At 41.5% G+C, this 17283-nt stretch overlaps 2 protein-coding genes across 4 annotated transcripts in view; both read right to left on the reverse strand.

The window, feature by feature from the left end:
• Positions 1-4273, reverse strand: part of PISD (phosphatidylserine decarboxylase) — a 32670-nt gene extending 28397 nt beyond the window's left edge. The window contains exon 1 of one of the 2 annotated variants that reach the window (XM_054594326.1): positions 4186-4273. In XM_054594326.1, the coding sequence (XP_054450301.1) occupies positions 4186-4250 (65 nt within the window). In that variant the 5' untranslated portion in view covers positions 4251-4273. The remainder of the gene's footprint in view (positions 1-4185) is intronic. The other variant, XM_054594327.1, reaches the window with a different exon arrangement.
• A 4004-nt stretch (positions 4274-8277) lies between these two features.
• Positions 8278-17283, reverse strand: part of PRR14L (proline rich 14 like) — a 45134-nt gene continuing 36128 nt past the window's right edge. For both annotated transcript variants that reach the window (XM_054594220.1, XM_054594219.1), the window contains 3 exons: positions 16505-16611; positions 11663-11734; positions 8278-10236 (listed from right to left, as the gene is read on the reverse strand). In XM_054594220.1, the coding sequence (XP_054450195.1) occupies positions 9960-10236; positions 11663-11734; positions 16505-16611 (456 nt within the window). In that variant the 3' untranslated portion in view covers positions 8278-9959. The remainder of the gene's footprint in view (positions 10237-11662; positions 11735-16504; positions 16612-17283) is intronic.

Genomic DNA, 17283 nt, shown 5'->3' on the forward strand with positions numbered 1-17283 from the left:
AGCCTCTTCCCCGCCTGAGCTCGCCTCCTAGAGATGCTCATCCCGGCCTGTGTTTAAGTAGATAGTGGAGATTCCCTCACTGCTCCTTCAGAGACCTCCAGGTCCATACTTCCAACTGGCTCCCCAACAAATCCACTACAATCCAACTGGGTTTAGATGAATCCCTGACCCTCTCGAACTCTTCTTCAACCTGCCCCTCCCCCAGAGATGTTCATCTGTGGCAGACACCAGCCAGATGTCTCCCAAACCCACTTCCTCTTCTTCCTGGGCACCCAAGACTCCACATTTCCCGGCCTCCCTTGCAGCAGGGTGTGACCATAAAATTGAGTTCTAACAAATGTGAAGACCATTCAGGCTTCCATGGCATCCAGCTCTAGGCTTTCCATTTTCAGCCTGCTTGATGCAAACATGCAGACCTTGGGAAGTCCCGTGTTAAAGATGGCAAGAAACTGGGCTTTGAATCGCTGCTGCCCCACCTATCAAGAGCAGCCACTGGGACTTCACAAGACCAAGGCATAAACTTTTACTATGTTAAGCTACTGAGATGCTGGGGTTTACCTGTTACCACAGCAGCATTATTATAACTAGTACACTACCTCAAAAAAAAAAAAAAAAAAAAAAAAAGGCACCCGCATTAACCCAGCTACACAGGTCAAAGCCCTAGTACTCATTCTCAAGTCCTTCTTTTGCACTATTCACATTAAATCCACTGGTAGGGAATGAAGACTGTACCTTCAAAATATATCCTTAGCTGCCTACTTCTTATCGCAACCATTATAGGTACACCTCAGAGATATTGCAGGTTTGGTTTCAAGCCACTGCAATAAAGCAAGTATTGCAATAATGCAAGTTGTAATCTCTTTGCTGATAAAGGATCTTGCCTTCAATTTGTTAAAAAAAAAAAAAAAAAAAAACACCAAAAAAATCCCAACACAACATCTGTGAGGTGCAATACAATGAGGTATGTCTGTACTTGAATCCTGGCCCAAGTCACCTGGTCTCTTACCCATGACTGCAATAGCCTAACCTCCACGTTCTACTCTTGGCCCTTCCAAATCCTGCTCACCACAAACCAGTCAGTGATCTTCCCAAAACAGAAAATCAGACCAGACCCTCCGTAATTAGTCCCTGCTCTCGGCTCTCCGCCTGCTTTCTCTCTCCTCCTCGCCCCACTCCACAGCTGTGCCTCCTTCCACAACTCTGCATTTGCTGTGTGCTCTCCTGGGCATACCCTCTATGTCGCTCACTCCCTTATCATTCAGTTCTCCGCTCAAATGTTTCCTCCTCAGTTTGTTTTTTTTCCTGACCACTTTGTACCCATCCAAAGTTGTCCCTTTCACACTCTCTAATCCCTTAATTATCTTCCTTAATTTTTCTTCCTAGTACTTCTCACTACCTGAAATAAACAGATTCTATACATATATTCACTTACTTGTTCACTGTCTGTATGCCTGTATAATTGCAGGGGTTTGTCTGTCTTCTCAGTGGACTACAACCTCAACAGTGAGATTAAGCCCCAGGGTGATGAACAGATAAAATCAACCAGATATCCTTTCCACATGGTGAACTCACAGAAGGGTATCCTGCAAGCAGGTGATTAAAGCCCATGATTAAGCACTCAAGTCTGATTGCATGGCTCAAATCTCAGTTCTGCCACTTATTAGCTGTGTGACCCAAGGAACTTTATTAATTCCAAGCCTCAGTTTCTCCACCTGTAAAAATAAGACCTATACCCCATTAATAGTGAGACAATAATGTAAAACCCTCAGCCCAGGCACCTGGCACCAAGTTATATATTACTATGTCTATTGAAAGTAATATTAGCCCTAGCTGGTGTGGCTCAGTGGATTGAGTGCCTGCCCGCCTGCTGAACCAAAGGGTCGCTGGTTCAATTCCCAGTCTAGGGCACATGCTTGGATTGCAGGCCAGGTCCCCAGTAGGGGGCATGCAAGAGGCAACCACATACTGGTTTCTCTCTCTCTTCCCCCTCTCTAAAAATAAACAAAGTCTTTAAAAAAAGTAATATTAAAAGTTATATATGACTATATACATTAAAAGCAATAGAGTTGATATTCATCTGGCACACACTGGGATGGCCATGTCAACTGTCTATAACCAGTGTTCACGCTGACTGGTCTGTGCCCATATTGTCATAGTTATAAACATATTCGTAACATCACCTCTGATGGTAACATTTTAACTATAATCGTTATATCTCTCCTTCTTTCTAAAGCTGTGACAGTTGTTCTAAAAATGAACCAGCAGGCCTCTTGATGGCCTTATTTCACATTCTACCTTATATTATTTAGTACAGTGTTTCCTCTCTCTCCCACTAAACTGTAAAGTTCTTTAAAAACAAGGCCTATTTCAAAAATATCTTTTAATTCCTCTCTTCCCACCCCCTCTCCCCACAGTCTCTGGCACCAGGATTTGCAGTGGTAGGAATGCCATAAATATTACTAAATGCAAGTCTTATACAAGCAACCACTCCCTAAGAACTATGTCCATACTTGCCTGAACCTAAGAATTATCTGGGGCATTTGTAGCCCCAGATTTGTAGGTGTAACCTACACCTACTGAATCTCAACTTGACAGCAAGGTAGGGAATACATCTGGGAATCTCTATTTCTAATATAAATATCCACCCCATTCTTTTATCAAAAAGTTTGGAAACACGGCCCAATTTTATCACCCAGGAAACTGCTTTCTCTTTGTTCTATCACCTGCCACACATCACCCAGTTACTGAAAAACTTCCCTGCAATATAAGGCTTTTATCTATATGTCTCACAGATGCTGTTTTACTTAAGACTCAAGAAACTGTTATCTTTTTAGTTTTTTTGTATCAACATAGTTTCTTTCTGTCTTGATATGTAATACCTTTGAAAATTAAGACATCTTAGTGTACCCAATCCTTATCGCTCCCAATCACTGCACCTAAATCTAGTCTTACCTACCTATACTGGTACTAAAGTGTGACACCCCTCCCCCACCCTTTTTAATGACAGGGAGTACATCCTCCTCACCATTATTTAAAAAAATATTTTAGCAGTGTAATTTTTTCAGTCTTTCCGACTCATGACACAGTTGAGAAGAATTTGTGGCTGACTCAAGCAGCACATCTGGTAAAAACACTGAAACCACAGAGGCCTACCTGTCCAAATCTAACCATTATCACTGCACTGCAAAGCCCCCTCCTGAAGAGGCCTATACTCTTTGAACAGCTAATAATGGGAGAGTTACACTTTCATGTCAAGGCCAATGACAGTTTTTGTACCCTCTCAGTCCAAATTCAGCTGTCCTTTAACTTCGCCCAAATTACAATGATACGTCACCTCAGGTCACAGAGCAAGCTTTGGTCAACGCCTATAAAACGAACCCTCCTGGAAACACAAAAGTATCATGCGTCCCAAACCTTCCTTCACGGAAATGAAGCAGCTGACTCTGAGTCACAGCTGCCAACATTTTAATCCATTTTCCGAGAGTCTGAAGGGCTCCCAAGCCATTTGGGGTAATAATAATAAATGCTCATACTGAGGAAAAAGTCCTTGGAGGAGACAGAAAGATACCCGGGTCGGGGTCCTGGCCCTGCTGCTAACTGGCTGGGTGAAACTGAGCAAGTCCTTCCCTCTCTCAGGGCCTCAATTTCGCCAACTCCAAAAAGAGCTGGATTTAGATGACCCCTCGGGTCTCTTTCAGCTCTAAGAACCTAAGAGTTGAGCGTCACCAGAGTAATCAAGACCCCAATTCCTTAGCAGACTACTTTTAGATCACAGAATCCAAACCCCTTGCTTCAAAGAACAAGACTCCGACGTGAAAGCCGCCCGACTCCCAGTCCAGTGCTCTTTCCACATCACACTACCCCTTCCAAGAACACGAATCCCTGAGAGAGTATACAGTCTTGCCTCGACTCTAGTCGTGGCACGGTGCTTATTCCCTCTTTTTTCTTCTTCTGTACCTTGTGCACTTTTACTTAGCTGGAAAGGGTGAAGCGAGAGCCCTTACGCGACACTCTAACAAAACTCGGACCGCCCTATGTTGCGGTAGTCGCACCTGCTCCTCAGCTCAAGGTGGTGGTGGCTCCGTCTCCACGGCGAGCCGGCGATAAAGAAACGACTCCTCTCTCCCGACCCCAATTTGGTGCACGCCTTCCCCCTTTTTGAGACGGCCCCCTCAAGCACTGTACCTGCTCCGCCAAGCCGTGACCCCGCATGGCAACCTCAGGTACCGATGCCCCACGGAAGCCGCCATCTTTTCTCCTGCTTCTCAGTGAGCCACGCCCCCTTTCGCACGAGAGGCGCATGCCTCTGGCGTCACGAACCTCGAGCTCAGGGGGCCAATAAGGAACACGGGGGCGTGTGGGCGGAGTCGACTGGGCCCCTCCCCTCAGCTGGTACCCGCCCCAGCAGCCAAGGGCTTCGGGCCCCTTCCAAAACAGATTGGGTAGGTGTGGAAGGAGCGCCCTCCTGCTGTGCTAACCTGGACCCGGGAGCAGCGTTGCCAGTAGAAAGATGTTCATACCTCTAGCTATAAAATATACTTGTGTATATCCCCTTTTAGTTGTGACAATTCTTATTTATTTTAACGTTGATGCAAATTCTAGGTGGTTATATCTTCCTGCTGGATCTGCCTTTTTACCATGATAAATGTCCTTGTTTGTCTTTAATGCTGCTATTTGCCTTAATGTCTAGCCTTATCTGATATTAGTACAGCTATGCTGTTTTTTGTTGTTTAATGTTTGTCTTTTTGCATTATCATATCTTCAAATTCTGTATGTCCCTATATTAATAGCATGTCTTTTGTAAACAGCGTATTATTGGATTTTGTGTTCAGTCTGACAATATTCATCTTTTAATTAAAGCTTTTAGTCTGTTATTGTTACCCATAGATTTGGATTTAAATCTTACATTTCTATTTAACCAAATTGTTTTATATTCTTTTTTCTCAACTACTTTTGGATGTATCAAGTTTATTTCATTCTTTCCCATCTGTTAACTGATGAATTATAATTCTGTACTAACCTTTTAATGGTTACCCTAGAGATTAAAACATGTATTTGTACATATACAGAAATGCATAATTCTTAAGTATAATTCAGCAAGGTTTGATAAATGTGTACAGCCACACAACCATTAACCCAGTCAAGATATAGAACTTTACCATTATCCCAGAATGTTCCCTCACTCTCTTCCGTAGTCTCTGCTATCCATAAGCAATTACTGCTCTGACTTCTAGCACTTGTATTAGTGTAGCCTGTTCTTAAATTTTGTATGAAAATGGAATCATGGAATGTGTACTCTTGTTTGGCCTCTTTAAAACAAAAGATTTATTTTTAGAGCAGAAGGGAAAAAGATGAGAAACATCAATTGGTTCGTTGCCTCTTATTCACCCCGACGCCTTTGACACACCCTGCACTAGCTTTCAGCTACTTCTATCTTGACTAATTTTGTTTTATTGCATTTCCAGGTCCTGGCTTCTCTGAGAACGTTGTTCCCAAAGCTGTGCTGCAGAGCTAAATGTGGTGTGTGACCTGTAGGCTATGGGTCCAAGTTCACCATAGGATCATGGCCACCTTCATTGTCCCAGGAAAAGCTATCTTTATAGAACAGGAGCAGAGGAGCAAGTCATAAATAGCAGAAGCTTACTTGCCTGAAACAGGTATGTGTGGTTTGCAATGATGTAGCCAAAGTGAAGATATTACCCTAAAAGTAGCTCCTGGGGAACTGTTGGACCACAGCAACCAAATTCTAGTCCCAACCTCATGACATTTCATGTACAATTTTAACTTATTAATGCCAAGCCACAAGAATAAGATAACAGCCTTGAGAATATTTTGAAAGGTTTCAAAAAAAATTTTATTTTCATAAATTAACACACATAACGGTGGGGATTTTAGAGGCACAAACTACCAAACAGAAAAGGAACTGCGGGGGCATCATGTATGCCAATGTTACCAAAAAAATGTACAAAATGTCACTGAACTATTGACCATGATAATATATAAACACTTCAGGCAGCTATTTACTGGCCCAGACCAGCCCAGGGAGATGCTGAGGCCTCTCACCAAGAATTCAAATCCAATTCAGCACCAGAGAGGGACTCGTAAAGACAAACAATGAATAAGCATCAAATCTGAAAGGATGCTGTGCTAGATGGTGGACTACATGGGGACCGTCACTTTACCATCAAAATAGCCTTTGCTTCTTTCTCAATTTGTGGTTAGGTATTAAATTTTGATTCTAACATAATTGAGACTTCCTCCCCAGCCAGGTTTTTCACATGAGAAATTCAGTTGTGGTTAAAGAGCCCTTCCCTTGCATGAATTCAGGAAAGGTTACTCCACATAGCTGGCCAATTATTTAGACTTTGGATACAGCTACCCACAATGTGGTGTTTAAGAGGTCCTTTCCGTGATACCAGGGAAAAAGTTTACCGAAACAAGGGAATTTAAAAAGCACCAACTGCATACACCCTCCCTCCCCCAGGTAATGGGAGAAAAGGATTACTGCCTAAAAGTAGGTCTTTTGCAGATGTTGATGAACGTGGCATTGATTTTGAGGTGGAATCCCAGCCTGGAGACGAACACCGGCTCTGCATTCTATTAGCCTGCACCGCAGCCTGGGATCTGCTGCCCCCGCCCTGCGCACTCCATGCTGCTCTTGGCTGGGGGGCAGGGGGGGAGCCATAAGGGCTGTTGGAGGCGGTGGGGAGGGGGTCATGCCCGGAGGGTGGGATCTGGAATTTACCTCAGATTGGCTCTGGCATCCATTCAAAAGACTCTTTCAGGCAAAATTATGACCAAGTGTCATGATTTTCACAGCTCTTGGAGGAGCACAGAGTTTTGGGATTCACAGCATGAGTTTCTGAGCTTTTCAGGCTCCAATAAGGCAAAAGCTACATGTCTTCCCACTGTACCTCCCTCAGCTGTAGCTCTCAGAGTAAGGTCAGTAAGGAAAAGTGGACATAATCTGGTTTAAAAGGTGATGAGGTATGAAGAAATGAAGCTGGAAAGGAGACCAAAATAAAAGAGGAGGGGAAGGTGGGTGGGAGAGGCAAATATAAATTCAAAGATGAAAAGACCCATAGTTCAAAGTTTCAGTGAAAAACTGATGGGCAGAACCGCGATTGAACCTGAGATTTCTCCTCTTTCCCATATCAATAACACTAAACCAGAGCTGAGTAAGTTACAGTTAATTCTGTATCTCCCCACCACTCTGGTGGGAAGTCCCCAAACTCAGAAATTGCACCAACTCCCCCCCAGAACCAGATCCCTGCAGCTCTGGGCAGGTGGTGCGCCAGCCGCTGACTAACGCCTCCTATCGGGCTCCAAGGACCACAGACAGCGCTACAGCTGGTTAGGCCAATGGCCAAAACAGATGTTAAGACAGGTGTGGATAAACGTGGCCAGAACCCATCTATTCAGGTAAGCAATTTCAAGTTTGTGGTGGGGACCCGTTCTGAACTTTGAAGCCAGGGAGGAGCCCTGGCGAGAATGCCAAGAATTTCAGGGATACAGAGGGGGGCCTCAGAGCCGCTTCTCTCCCACATTCCCAGGACGGGGAGGGAGCCCCGGTCTCCGTTTCTTCCGGCTCTGCCTTCCCAGATGGCAGTGTTCCAGATCACTGCTCCTGGCCCTTAAAATGCCAGCACTATAACGGGCAAACTTGAAATTGTATCTTTGTAATGTTGGTGATATCTCACTTGTGCCCACCTCAACTTTTCAGTCTGCGGGATGACGTGGCTGCCACATCGCTGACTCATCTAGACTGGCAAACAGGGCTCTCTCGACTCACTGGGAGTTTGCAAGCCTTTCCAGCAGTAGTTCCCTAAAAACGTTTGTACAAGGACACAATGTATTAGTCACCCCAGTCCCTAAAGCAAAAATACAGAGAGAAGCATTTAGTGTCTACAAACCCTGTCCCAGGAAGGGAGAGGTATTGAGGTGAAACACAGGTCATGTCTACACAGTCTAGGCAAAGTGGATGTAGACCGGCAGAATGTGGGTCACATCATTCAGAGCCAGCGTGGAAGCCTGGCCCTCTTCTAATGCTATTTGGCCATGGCCTTAGAAGCCTCGGTGTATTACTAGGTACGTATTTAACTTACTAAATACTACGTATGAGGCAGTGGGCCTAGAAGACAGATGTGGCACTTTGTTTTTTCCTGCTCATGTCAGTTTTCCTGCTCCAGTGTGGCATAGACTGTCAACCTGCAAAGGAAAGGCACATAGAAACCCCCCACCCCACCCCATCTCCCCACCCACTAACAAATGGGGAAACGAAAGAAATCCAGGAGACACATTCCAGGACCGCACCACTCACTCTCCTCTAACAGACTGACTTGAAAACGTCTCTGAAGCTTTGACAGTTCCCACTGGCAGCTGCTTCCCAGCAGTGGCTCCTACAAGGATGGAAAGAGGTGAGCAGTGTCCTGAGGCTCCATCTAGTATCCCATTCACCAGCCAAGGAATGTTAATTCTCTGAACTCTTGTTTTGAAAGAGAGAGAGAGAGAAAGGAAAACACACAAGGAAAAGAGGTCAGGGGAAGCAGGGTGAGGGAACACAGGGACTGGTGGGAAAGGAATGAAACCTCCAGGCTGGCTAACCCACACAGCATCCTCCTGCCCACAGACTCCTATGGGCACAAAGCAGCAGCTCAGCAAACTCTGCCATTCTACATTTCCAGCAGGTCTGACCCAGGAGCCCAGAGTACAGTGAGGTGTCCCCAGAGAGGGCCGGCTGTGGAATTTCGTGATCCCACCACAAATGCATCACCGAGTTTGAACCATGTTGCGTCACCTCTTTCCACTCACAGCAGGCTGCTCTGACAGCTGCAAACACTATGGGTCGGCCTTTATCACCACTCAGGCTGCTGTACCAAACTTTGTTACATACCAACACCATTTCAGAAAGAAACCATTAAAAGACCACACCCAACCTTCACACTTTTTAAACGATTGGGAGAGAAACCTCCTCTTACTTTCATCATTAAAATTAATACATCTACTTACTTAGTAGGCAAGAATGAGAACCCAGATGCAAAAAGTGCTCCCTCTAATGAATTACACTAGAAGGTGGAGATGGGGAAGGGATTGCTTGAAACACGTGAATGCAAAAATGTCTCTCCACTGTCCCAAACCATGCCTGATAAACTGGGTCAACGTCTACCATCTATTCTGAAGACATGTATTGTCTTTCTCCTCGATGTCGTAAAAAAATTGCTTTAAAATCACATTTAAAGGCTCCAAACATGCAGCAATTAAAAAAAAAAAAAAAAGGAAATAAAACAAATGCAAATAACACCACAACATTAAAAAGTGCAACTTACTTCGAATGGGGCCTGGACGGGCTCCTGTGGCACTAGTGACCCAGTCACAGAAGGGAGAAAAAAAATGATGGGAAAAAGCCACACACACACACACACACGCACACACACACGCACGCACGCGCGCGCCACATTCTGGGCAGACAGACTCAAAGGATTAGAAAACACCACAGGCTCATCTTTACTCAACTACTGAAATGAGCCAGTGAGACCATGAAGGACAGGACAGGACGCCAGGTCCCCCTCCCTAGGCAACGTCTCTAAATAATCTTGGTCTAGCACCACCGTAAACAACATGGGACTTTCACATGGACGTGCAAATGCAGTGAGTCCTTGGAATCCTAGTGTTACTGAAAGTATGCTGTGTCTTCCTCCTGTGGATGGCAGAGCGTGGAAGGAGGAGGCCAGGTGTCATTCAGGACCACTTCCAGGAGACAGGGAGCATTCCTGAGGTTCTATACTCAGCAGTAGAAGTAGAGGACCCTCCTTCACCAGTTTCTAAAAAGGTTGCACCTTGAAACAGGTAAAAATCCATGGACTGCATTTGGAGTGGTTTGGGCATAGGGCAAAATTAGGCAGCCTCTTCTAAGGAGGCCCAGACAACCTAACACCAAGACCCACAAACCAAATTGCTTCTCAACAACCAGATGATGGCTCCTGTTCCTCTTCCTTGGCAAAGAAGGTCTCCAGTTCCATGAGTTTCTGTATCAAAAGGGCATCCAGCTCTCGACTCTGCAGTGCTGCCTTCTGGGCTCTGGTGAAGCTGCCTGCCACCTTAACCTTACCACGAGCTCTCCTCTTTCGCGGGACTGTAAAATCCTGAAATTCTAGAACTCGCTTCCTCTTCTGTTGGCTGATTGAAATTAGAGTACCATTTCGTTCCTTAGGCTCCTCAAAGATGGTCTCTAAACACCTAAGGGTAAAGTACAAAACAGAATCACCCACACACCAACTCATGCAGCAATACTTCTAGTCAACAGACTGAAAGTTACCTGCATCAACAAATCTTAGTCAATTGTTTCCTCTGGCCAGTATCTATTTTTTGTATTAAAAATTATATATATAAAATAGGTACTAGAAACACATAGTGAAAAAACTGAAACTGGACAAAAAGGTAAAGGGAAAAAAAACAAGACCCCTAATATTTTTGTGTATCCTTCCAAAAGTCATTGAATATACAGACTTGCTCTTTTGCGTAAAGGTCCAGAAAAGTTAACATTTAAAAATTAACGGGTCACAGGGGTCTGTTATATATTCTTTTCTGTTTGTTTGTTATTAAACAACCCTTTAAAAACATGGAAATCATTTTTAGTCCAAAGGCCATTAAAATTCAAAAGGGAAAAAGAAATAGAACGTTGGCTGGATCTGACCTGTTTCCTGGACTAGGGCCCATATCCTCCATTTTGGTTTTCTTATGCCACTCATAGCAAACCATGTACAAGGCCCTATGCACTGTGTCTCTCTGGCTTATCAATAACTAAGGCTGTTCCAACTGGGGACACAGGTCATCTGGTTTCTTTTCTTTTGAAAAATATTTCATTTATTTATTTTTAGAGCAACAGGGAGGGAGAGAGAAAGAGGGAAAGAAACATTAATGTGCAAGAGAAACATCGATAGGTTGTTCTCTCACACGCCCCCATCCCAGGACCTGGCCCACAAGCCACGCATGTGCCCTGACTGGAAATTGAACCAGCAACCTTTAGGTTCGCAGGCTGGCACTCAGTCCACTAATCTACACTAGTAGGGCAGATTCATTTTCTTGAATAGCTCTACAGTATATACCTTTACCAGGATGGATCACAATTTAATCAGAATCCTATCAATGGATATTTTGTTTCCAATCCTTTCATATTATTTAGTAATGCTACAATAAATAGTCGTACAAAAGTATTAGGGCAAATATTTGTTTTGTAGAATAAAATTCTAGAACTCTCCTGCTATATCCTAGACATGATAGGAATTTAAATGTTTAATGACTTCAACTGGATTCAGACCCAAAGGCAGCCAAGTGAAAGCTTTTTGGAATTTGAGTTTGGAATCCTATATCTGAATATCAATTATTAGTCCTGAAAACAGCCAGCATACTTAGTAAAAACTCCAGTACAAACTAAAATAAGATTACGTTTTCTGTACCTACCTAACCCAATACACATTCTTTCCCATTCTATCACTGACCACAATTCAAGTGCTGGGGACTAAAAATTTCAATTCTCATAATTTCCAAGACCCAACACTGGAAGAACTTGAACCTACCCTTTCTGAAGTTAAAAAACTGGAGATTTACATCAGTCATTTCAGAAACCCTCCCCATTTATTATTTCCTACTCATATGTACCTACCTGTTTGCAGGAGGAGACTTATAATTCTTGTTGGTATATATTTCTTCTAAGCTGAACTCCTTTTTCTTTAACCTGAAAAGAGAACAAATTTGTCATGCTCTCTTAAAAGAGACAATTGGCTGTCTAACTCTGTCCTTTCCATTCATGTACAAGTACTTTCAACTTTTGTATAATACATTTTAGGTGTATCTCAAGTGAACAACATGTACTGGATTTTCTTTTCGGGGCTGCCATTCTTCAACTTTATGAAATTTCATTTATTTATACTTATTGGAAATGATATAGCTGAATTTATATATATTACCTTATTTTACAGCTTCTTTTTCTTCTCATTATTTTACTGCTCCCTCTTTCTGTCTCTCTTTTTCCCCCATTTCCTGGCTTGGAAATTACACATTCTTTTATTCTTTCAGTGATTAGCAAGAATTTTTTTAAAAAAGATTTTATTTATTTTTTTTAGAGAGAGGGGAAGGGAGGAGAAAAGGAGGAGGGAAACATCAATTGGTTGCTTCTTGCATGTGCCCCAACCAGGGACCAGGCCTGCAACCCGGGCATGTGCATCAAAAACAGTCTGAGCATCAAAAAGAATAATAACTGTAATAGATTGAAGCACATCAGATACGTTAAAATCCAATAGTTTGTAATGATACTTTAAAATAAAAGCAGGAATCAACCCTGCAACCTTTTGCTTTGTGAGATGACACCGAACCAACTGAGCCACATTGGTCAGGGCTGGCTGGCAAGAATTTTAAGAGCATACTCAACTTAGAAACTGAAGTACATTAATACATTAATACTTTTACCCTTCTCCCAAACAATACAAGGTCCCAGGAACTTCTAGGTTGGATCAATACTGTCCCAATTTATGTTATTAATGTTCTATTTTGTCTCCTTTTTTTAATTTTGTAATTTATGTGTTGGAGAAACCAGGTAATTTGGCCTGTAAATCCCCCAGTGAGATTATTTTGATTAGATCTGCTTAGTGTCATTTCACATGTTCCTTTGACCTAAACATACGGTAAAGACTACAGGTATTTCCTAGAGATTAGCAACTAGATATAGAGGCATAATCAGATATAGGTGTCTGTTTTGATAGGAAGATTTTTAGGCCGTAGTGTTTACCTCCATCGCCAGGGACACAATCCCTGTTGTCACCCTTTTTGTGAGACTAATAGCCACTGATAAACACTGACTATATTTATTATTTCTTTAAGGGTTGTACATAGTCTATCATTCCTCCTTTATTCATTTGGTAGAATTCTTCTACTTGGGTAGAAACTTCATGCTCATCAATTTTTTGGTAACCCCAAGGACCAGTTTGCACAGAAAAAGCAGGTCCCATGTTTGGTTCTTTCCCTTTATTTACCAATTTCCAAAACAATTCATTAGTTCCCTAATACCGATCGTCCAAATACAGCCAATGATTTTTATTTTAAAGTATCATTATAAGCTATTGGATTTTAACATATTTGATGCACTTCAATCTATTAGAGTTATTATTCTTTTTAACACTCAGTCTGTTTCATCTGTGGCCAGTGGGATTTCGAATTGGTTCCTGAATGTCACTGACATGGCCCTAGTGGTGTTTGAGATCTCCACCACTTTCTGGTGTGACAAGATATTTGATGCTCATCTTGTATATTTCTTGCCTTAGACCTGTAATCAGTCTTTAAGGAGTCCTGGTTCACATACCATAAATTCACACTTTGTTTATGAGTGTACTCAATTCACCTGTTTATTGTTACCGTAATTTTTGCTACAAATTAAAAGGTAATAGCTTCAACCCTTAGGTCACCACTCTTAGTATAACCTTCTTTTCAGAGAACATAGTAACTTTGTTGTGGAAGAGCAAATCACTGCAACGTTTCTATGCCTTGAACCTATTTTAGATAAGAAAAGAGGATCGCAGAGCATGGCAATTAACTTTTTGGCATCATGTTTTAGTTTCTTCCTGGCTTTCTGAAAATCTTAACTGAGGTTTAGTTTGGTTCAATTCCAATTCAGCAAAGAACATGCTTGTGGAAACTGTACACAAATAATAATAAGGATATGATTTTTCAGTGATTTAGCACAGGCATTCCAAGAAACAACAGCTACTTTGCTTAACAATAGCAAGAGCTACATTAGATTGAGGATATCAGACGGGCAATCAGAAATGGAAAGATTAGGCTCTGGGTAGTCTTTCTGACTTGCAAATCAGGGCATGTGCATCCAGTTTCTGAGCTAAGTTGAAGGCTGGTGAGTGAAGCCTTGGTTCTGGAATTCCTGGGCCCTCAACAAACTTTGCCTTCCTCCGAGGGGCTTCTCTCCTTGGACGTGGTGAGATAACAGACTGGCTCAAAAGCACACTTTCTGTGGATATGTCACCCTGCCCACAGTGGCTTTGGCAGAGTCTACACTTGAGTGTCTTCCATCCAGTGATTCCTTGATCTCTCCGTCACTTGATCTGCTGTTAGGACCTGATTTTCCTACAGAAGGAAGCATCTTGAGACTATTCCAAAATATGGTTGTACTATTCTAGTAGTAACAAAACTGCCACCATGTCATATAGTTGAAATCACACAGTAGGTAGTTTATTTCCCTGAACATATTTGATTTGCTGTTATTTCCACTGGCATTCATGCAAGGAACCATGTTTCTCTCCATGCTTTGAGATTTATTTTATTGGAAGTTGTTTTACATTCCTTCATCTTTTATTTAAGGCCAAATCTGGAAGTAGATTTCTTGGGAAACTGTGTTTGTTAGAAGAGCTCGAAGGCACTACCAGCCTGGGACACTGTAAACTAAATTCTCAGCCTAAGGTTTTTTTAGTCTTCTGGTGACATGTATTCAGGATCTCACAAATCTGTGACATGGCCAGCTTGCGGCTTTTAATTCTTAAGGGCACGTTCTTTTCTAGCTCCACAGTGCATTGCTTTATGATAAATTCAGTAATGAGAGCATTATCATCTTGTTTTAACAATGCATTAAAATGGATAAATTAATTATATTTCTTATACATGATTTTAATTCTAACTTATGGCTTTTACAAATCTACCTTGCAAGGTGTGTTTTATAATTTATGTCTCAATGGTTTGTATAACTTTAAGGTGCAAATTAACACATTTACTTAAGTTGGAAAACAGAAGAGTTAGGAAGAAAGAATGACTTGGGTGATGGGCTTGAATAATAAAAATTGTCATCGCCAATTAAGCTGTATGTCAAGAATTTGCCATAAATTTAATACATTAACTCTGCAACTTCAAAGTTTCTTGGACACAAGACTATTTGAATAAAAGCATTTTATCAAAAAGATATTTTAGGCAAGGTTTATTAAAATCTTATTTTTTTCAACCCCTTTCATTATACTAAATTTAAATAAAGTACCACTAAATGAAAGAGTAACACACAAATTACCAAGTATTTGTACTATTGGTCAGGTTTTTAAGGTGCATTTCCCAAACACTGAAACCCTGACTGGGTAACAGAACCAATCTAAGTCAGTGCTTTTTGATCCTTTGCTTTCAAAAAGAATTAAATGATAAATAATTAAATATAATTTGATGATAGGTCACTCTGTGATTATTTTTGTATATTATTTGAAAGAAGTTGAAAGGATCGACTATCATTCCTATATTAAAACTCTGCACTCCCAACTATTATTTTTATAAACAAGGTTTTTCAGAACTCTTACTTATAAGATAGATTACATCCGATTCTGAATCCTATTTCATTCTAGTAATGAGTACTAATCAACCTAGGATATCTAAAATATTTTTAAAATACTTTAAAAATATTTTTTGAAAAGGTATATGGTAGAATGATCAATAATAGAATTGTAAGATAAAAATATAATACATTAAAGTGAAAGCCATGTGGGAAAAGTGGAATGTAAATCACGATCACAGTATTAGTTAACTATTTATTGTATATGTGTTGTGTGAAGCAATATAATAGCTACAGTACATTTTTTTCTCAATTGGACTGCACAGCAATTTTAAGCTTTGGGAATTCTTACATTTTACAGAAAATTCTGGAAGCTCAGGGAGATTATTAAATAACTTACCTTGGGTGACTTCAGGGACCACTGTTGGGCTTCCATTTGCCAATGAGAAATGAAGGAGTGAGGTCTACCATGTGAAAATATAACTCTAGAGCTCTTTATAAAAAATGTTTAAGTTTTCATAGCGTATCTGTATAATATACATAATCCCAAAACTGGAATAAGGCTAAATACATAATTTGAAATCATGACAAATACATAATTTGGTAATCTTTTTTCTTCCCACTTCACTTTATAGGATTAGCAATTGCCTCTATCATAAAAAATTAACCTTTAGAAACCAGATCCTTACAGGCCATAATATAAACCATTACATGGATCTGGCATTTTCTTTAAAAAAAAAAAGTTTAAACATCTTTCCTTCATAACATTTAGGTCCCTTCTTAGCTTTGTGCCCAGAATGTTGTGAGCTTGCACTGTGCGGGCAGCTAAGGCCCTGTGAGACAGAAACCATCTGCGTTATGACGGACGCCATGGCCCAACAGGTTCCTTAACCACTGAGTCTCAGCGTCCTCACCTAAACCTGGGGATGGCAACAGCGCTTGCTTCCCAGCACCACTGAAGGACAGATATGCATCCAAAGGGACAGCACAATGCCAGGCATGGTGAGCTTAATACAGATGATTAGGAATGCATTAAAATATCTCTGCCATGAATCTCTGGCCACATTGCCAATGAATATTTTTAGATAAATCCTAGAAGTACAATTGCTCAGAGTATACGATCATTAAAAGGTCATTACAGTATGCCAAACAATTTTTCAAAAAAGTGAAGCTAAGTGTATTAGAGAAAGAGCTCACCTTTTGGGTCGAGGGAGGCCCATTGGAGTAAGATTAGGATCTGGCTTAGGAATGGTTTTCCGGATGCGAATCTGTGAGACTTTCTTTGGCCTCTTCTCTGGCTCAGCCTATTTTTACGGGTTAAAAATAAAGATGGTCAAGTTGTAAGACATTTTGAATATAAAAAGTCCCTTTTCTTGACCCTCAAGATATCACTTCCTTGGTTTACAGAGCACTCTAATAAGCTGTTTATGACAAAGCTTCCCCTCCTACTCCTGCCACCAGTGTTTTCAGCAACTACTCTCTTTTACATTATTGAAAGGGAATAGTACATTCAGTTCAGATACTGAGTTATCAGTATCTATAGGAGACAGCAGATATTGCAAAACTGAACACCATCATTCACTCATTTTCTTTGAAGGCATGAAGCAGCTCTGTGGTCTAATTCTCTAAACGTTCAGGAAGAAAAAGGGATCCAGGAAACAACGTAGATGAAAAGATACAGGGCCCCGGCAGGCGTGGCTCACTTGGTTGGAGCATCGTTTGTAGACTAAAGGCTGCTGGTTTGATTCCCAATCAGGGCATATGCCTAAGTTGCAGGTTGGTCCCCGATCAGGAAGCATGTGAGAGACAGCCAAATTATGTTTCCCTCTCACATCTGATGTTTCTCTCCCTCCCTTCCCCTCTCTCTAAAGTCAATAAGTATGTCCTGAGGTAAGATTAAAAAAAAAAAAAAAAAAGAGAGAGAGAAAGAGAAAAAAAGAGATCCAGGGTATCCTGTAGTGGACAAAGAGAAAACC

Source organism: Pteronotus mesoamericanus, unplaced genomic scaffold, assembly GCF_021234165.1.
Source record: "Pteronotus mesoamericanus isolate MK-2021 breed Mesoamerican mustached bat unplaced genomic scaffold, CSHL_Meso_final scaffold_507, whole genome shotgun sequence".
NCBI classification, from domain to species: Eukaryota; Metazoa; Chordata; class Mammalia; order Chiroptera; family Mormoopidae; genus Pteronotus; species Pteronotus mesoamericanus.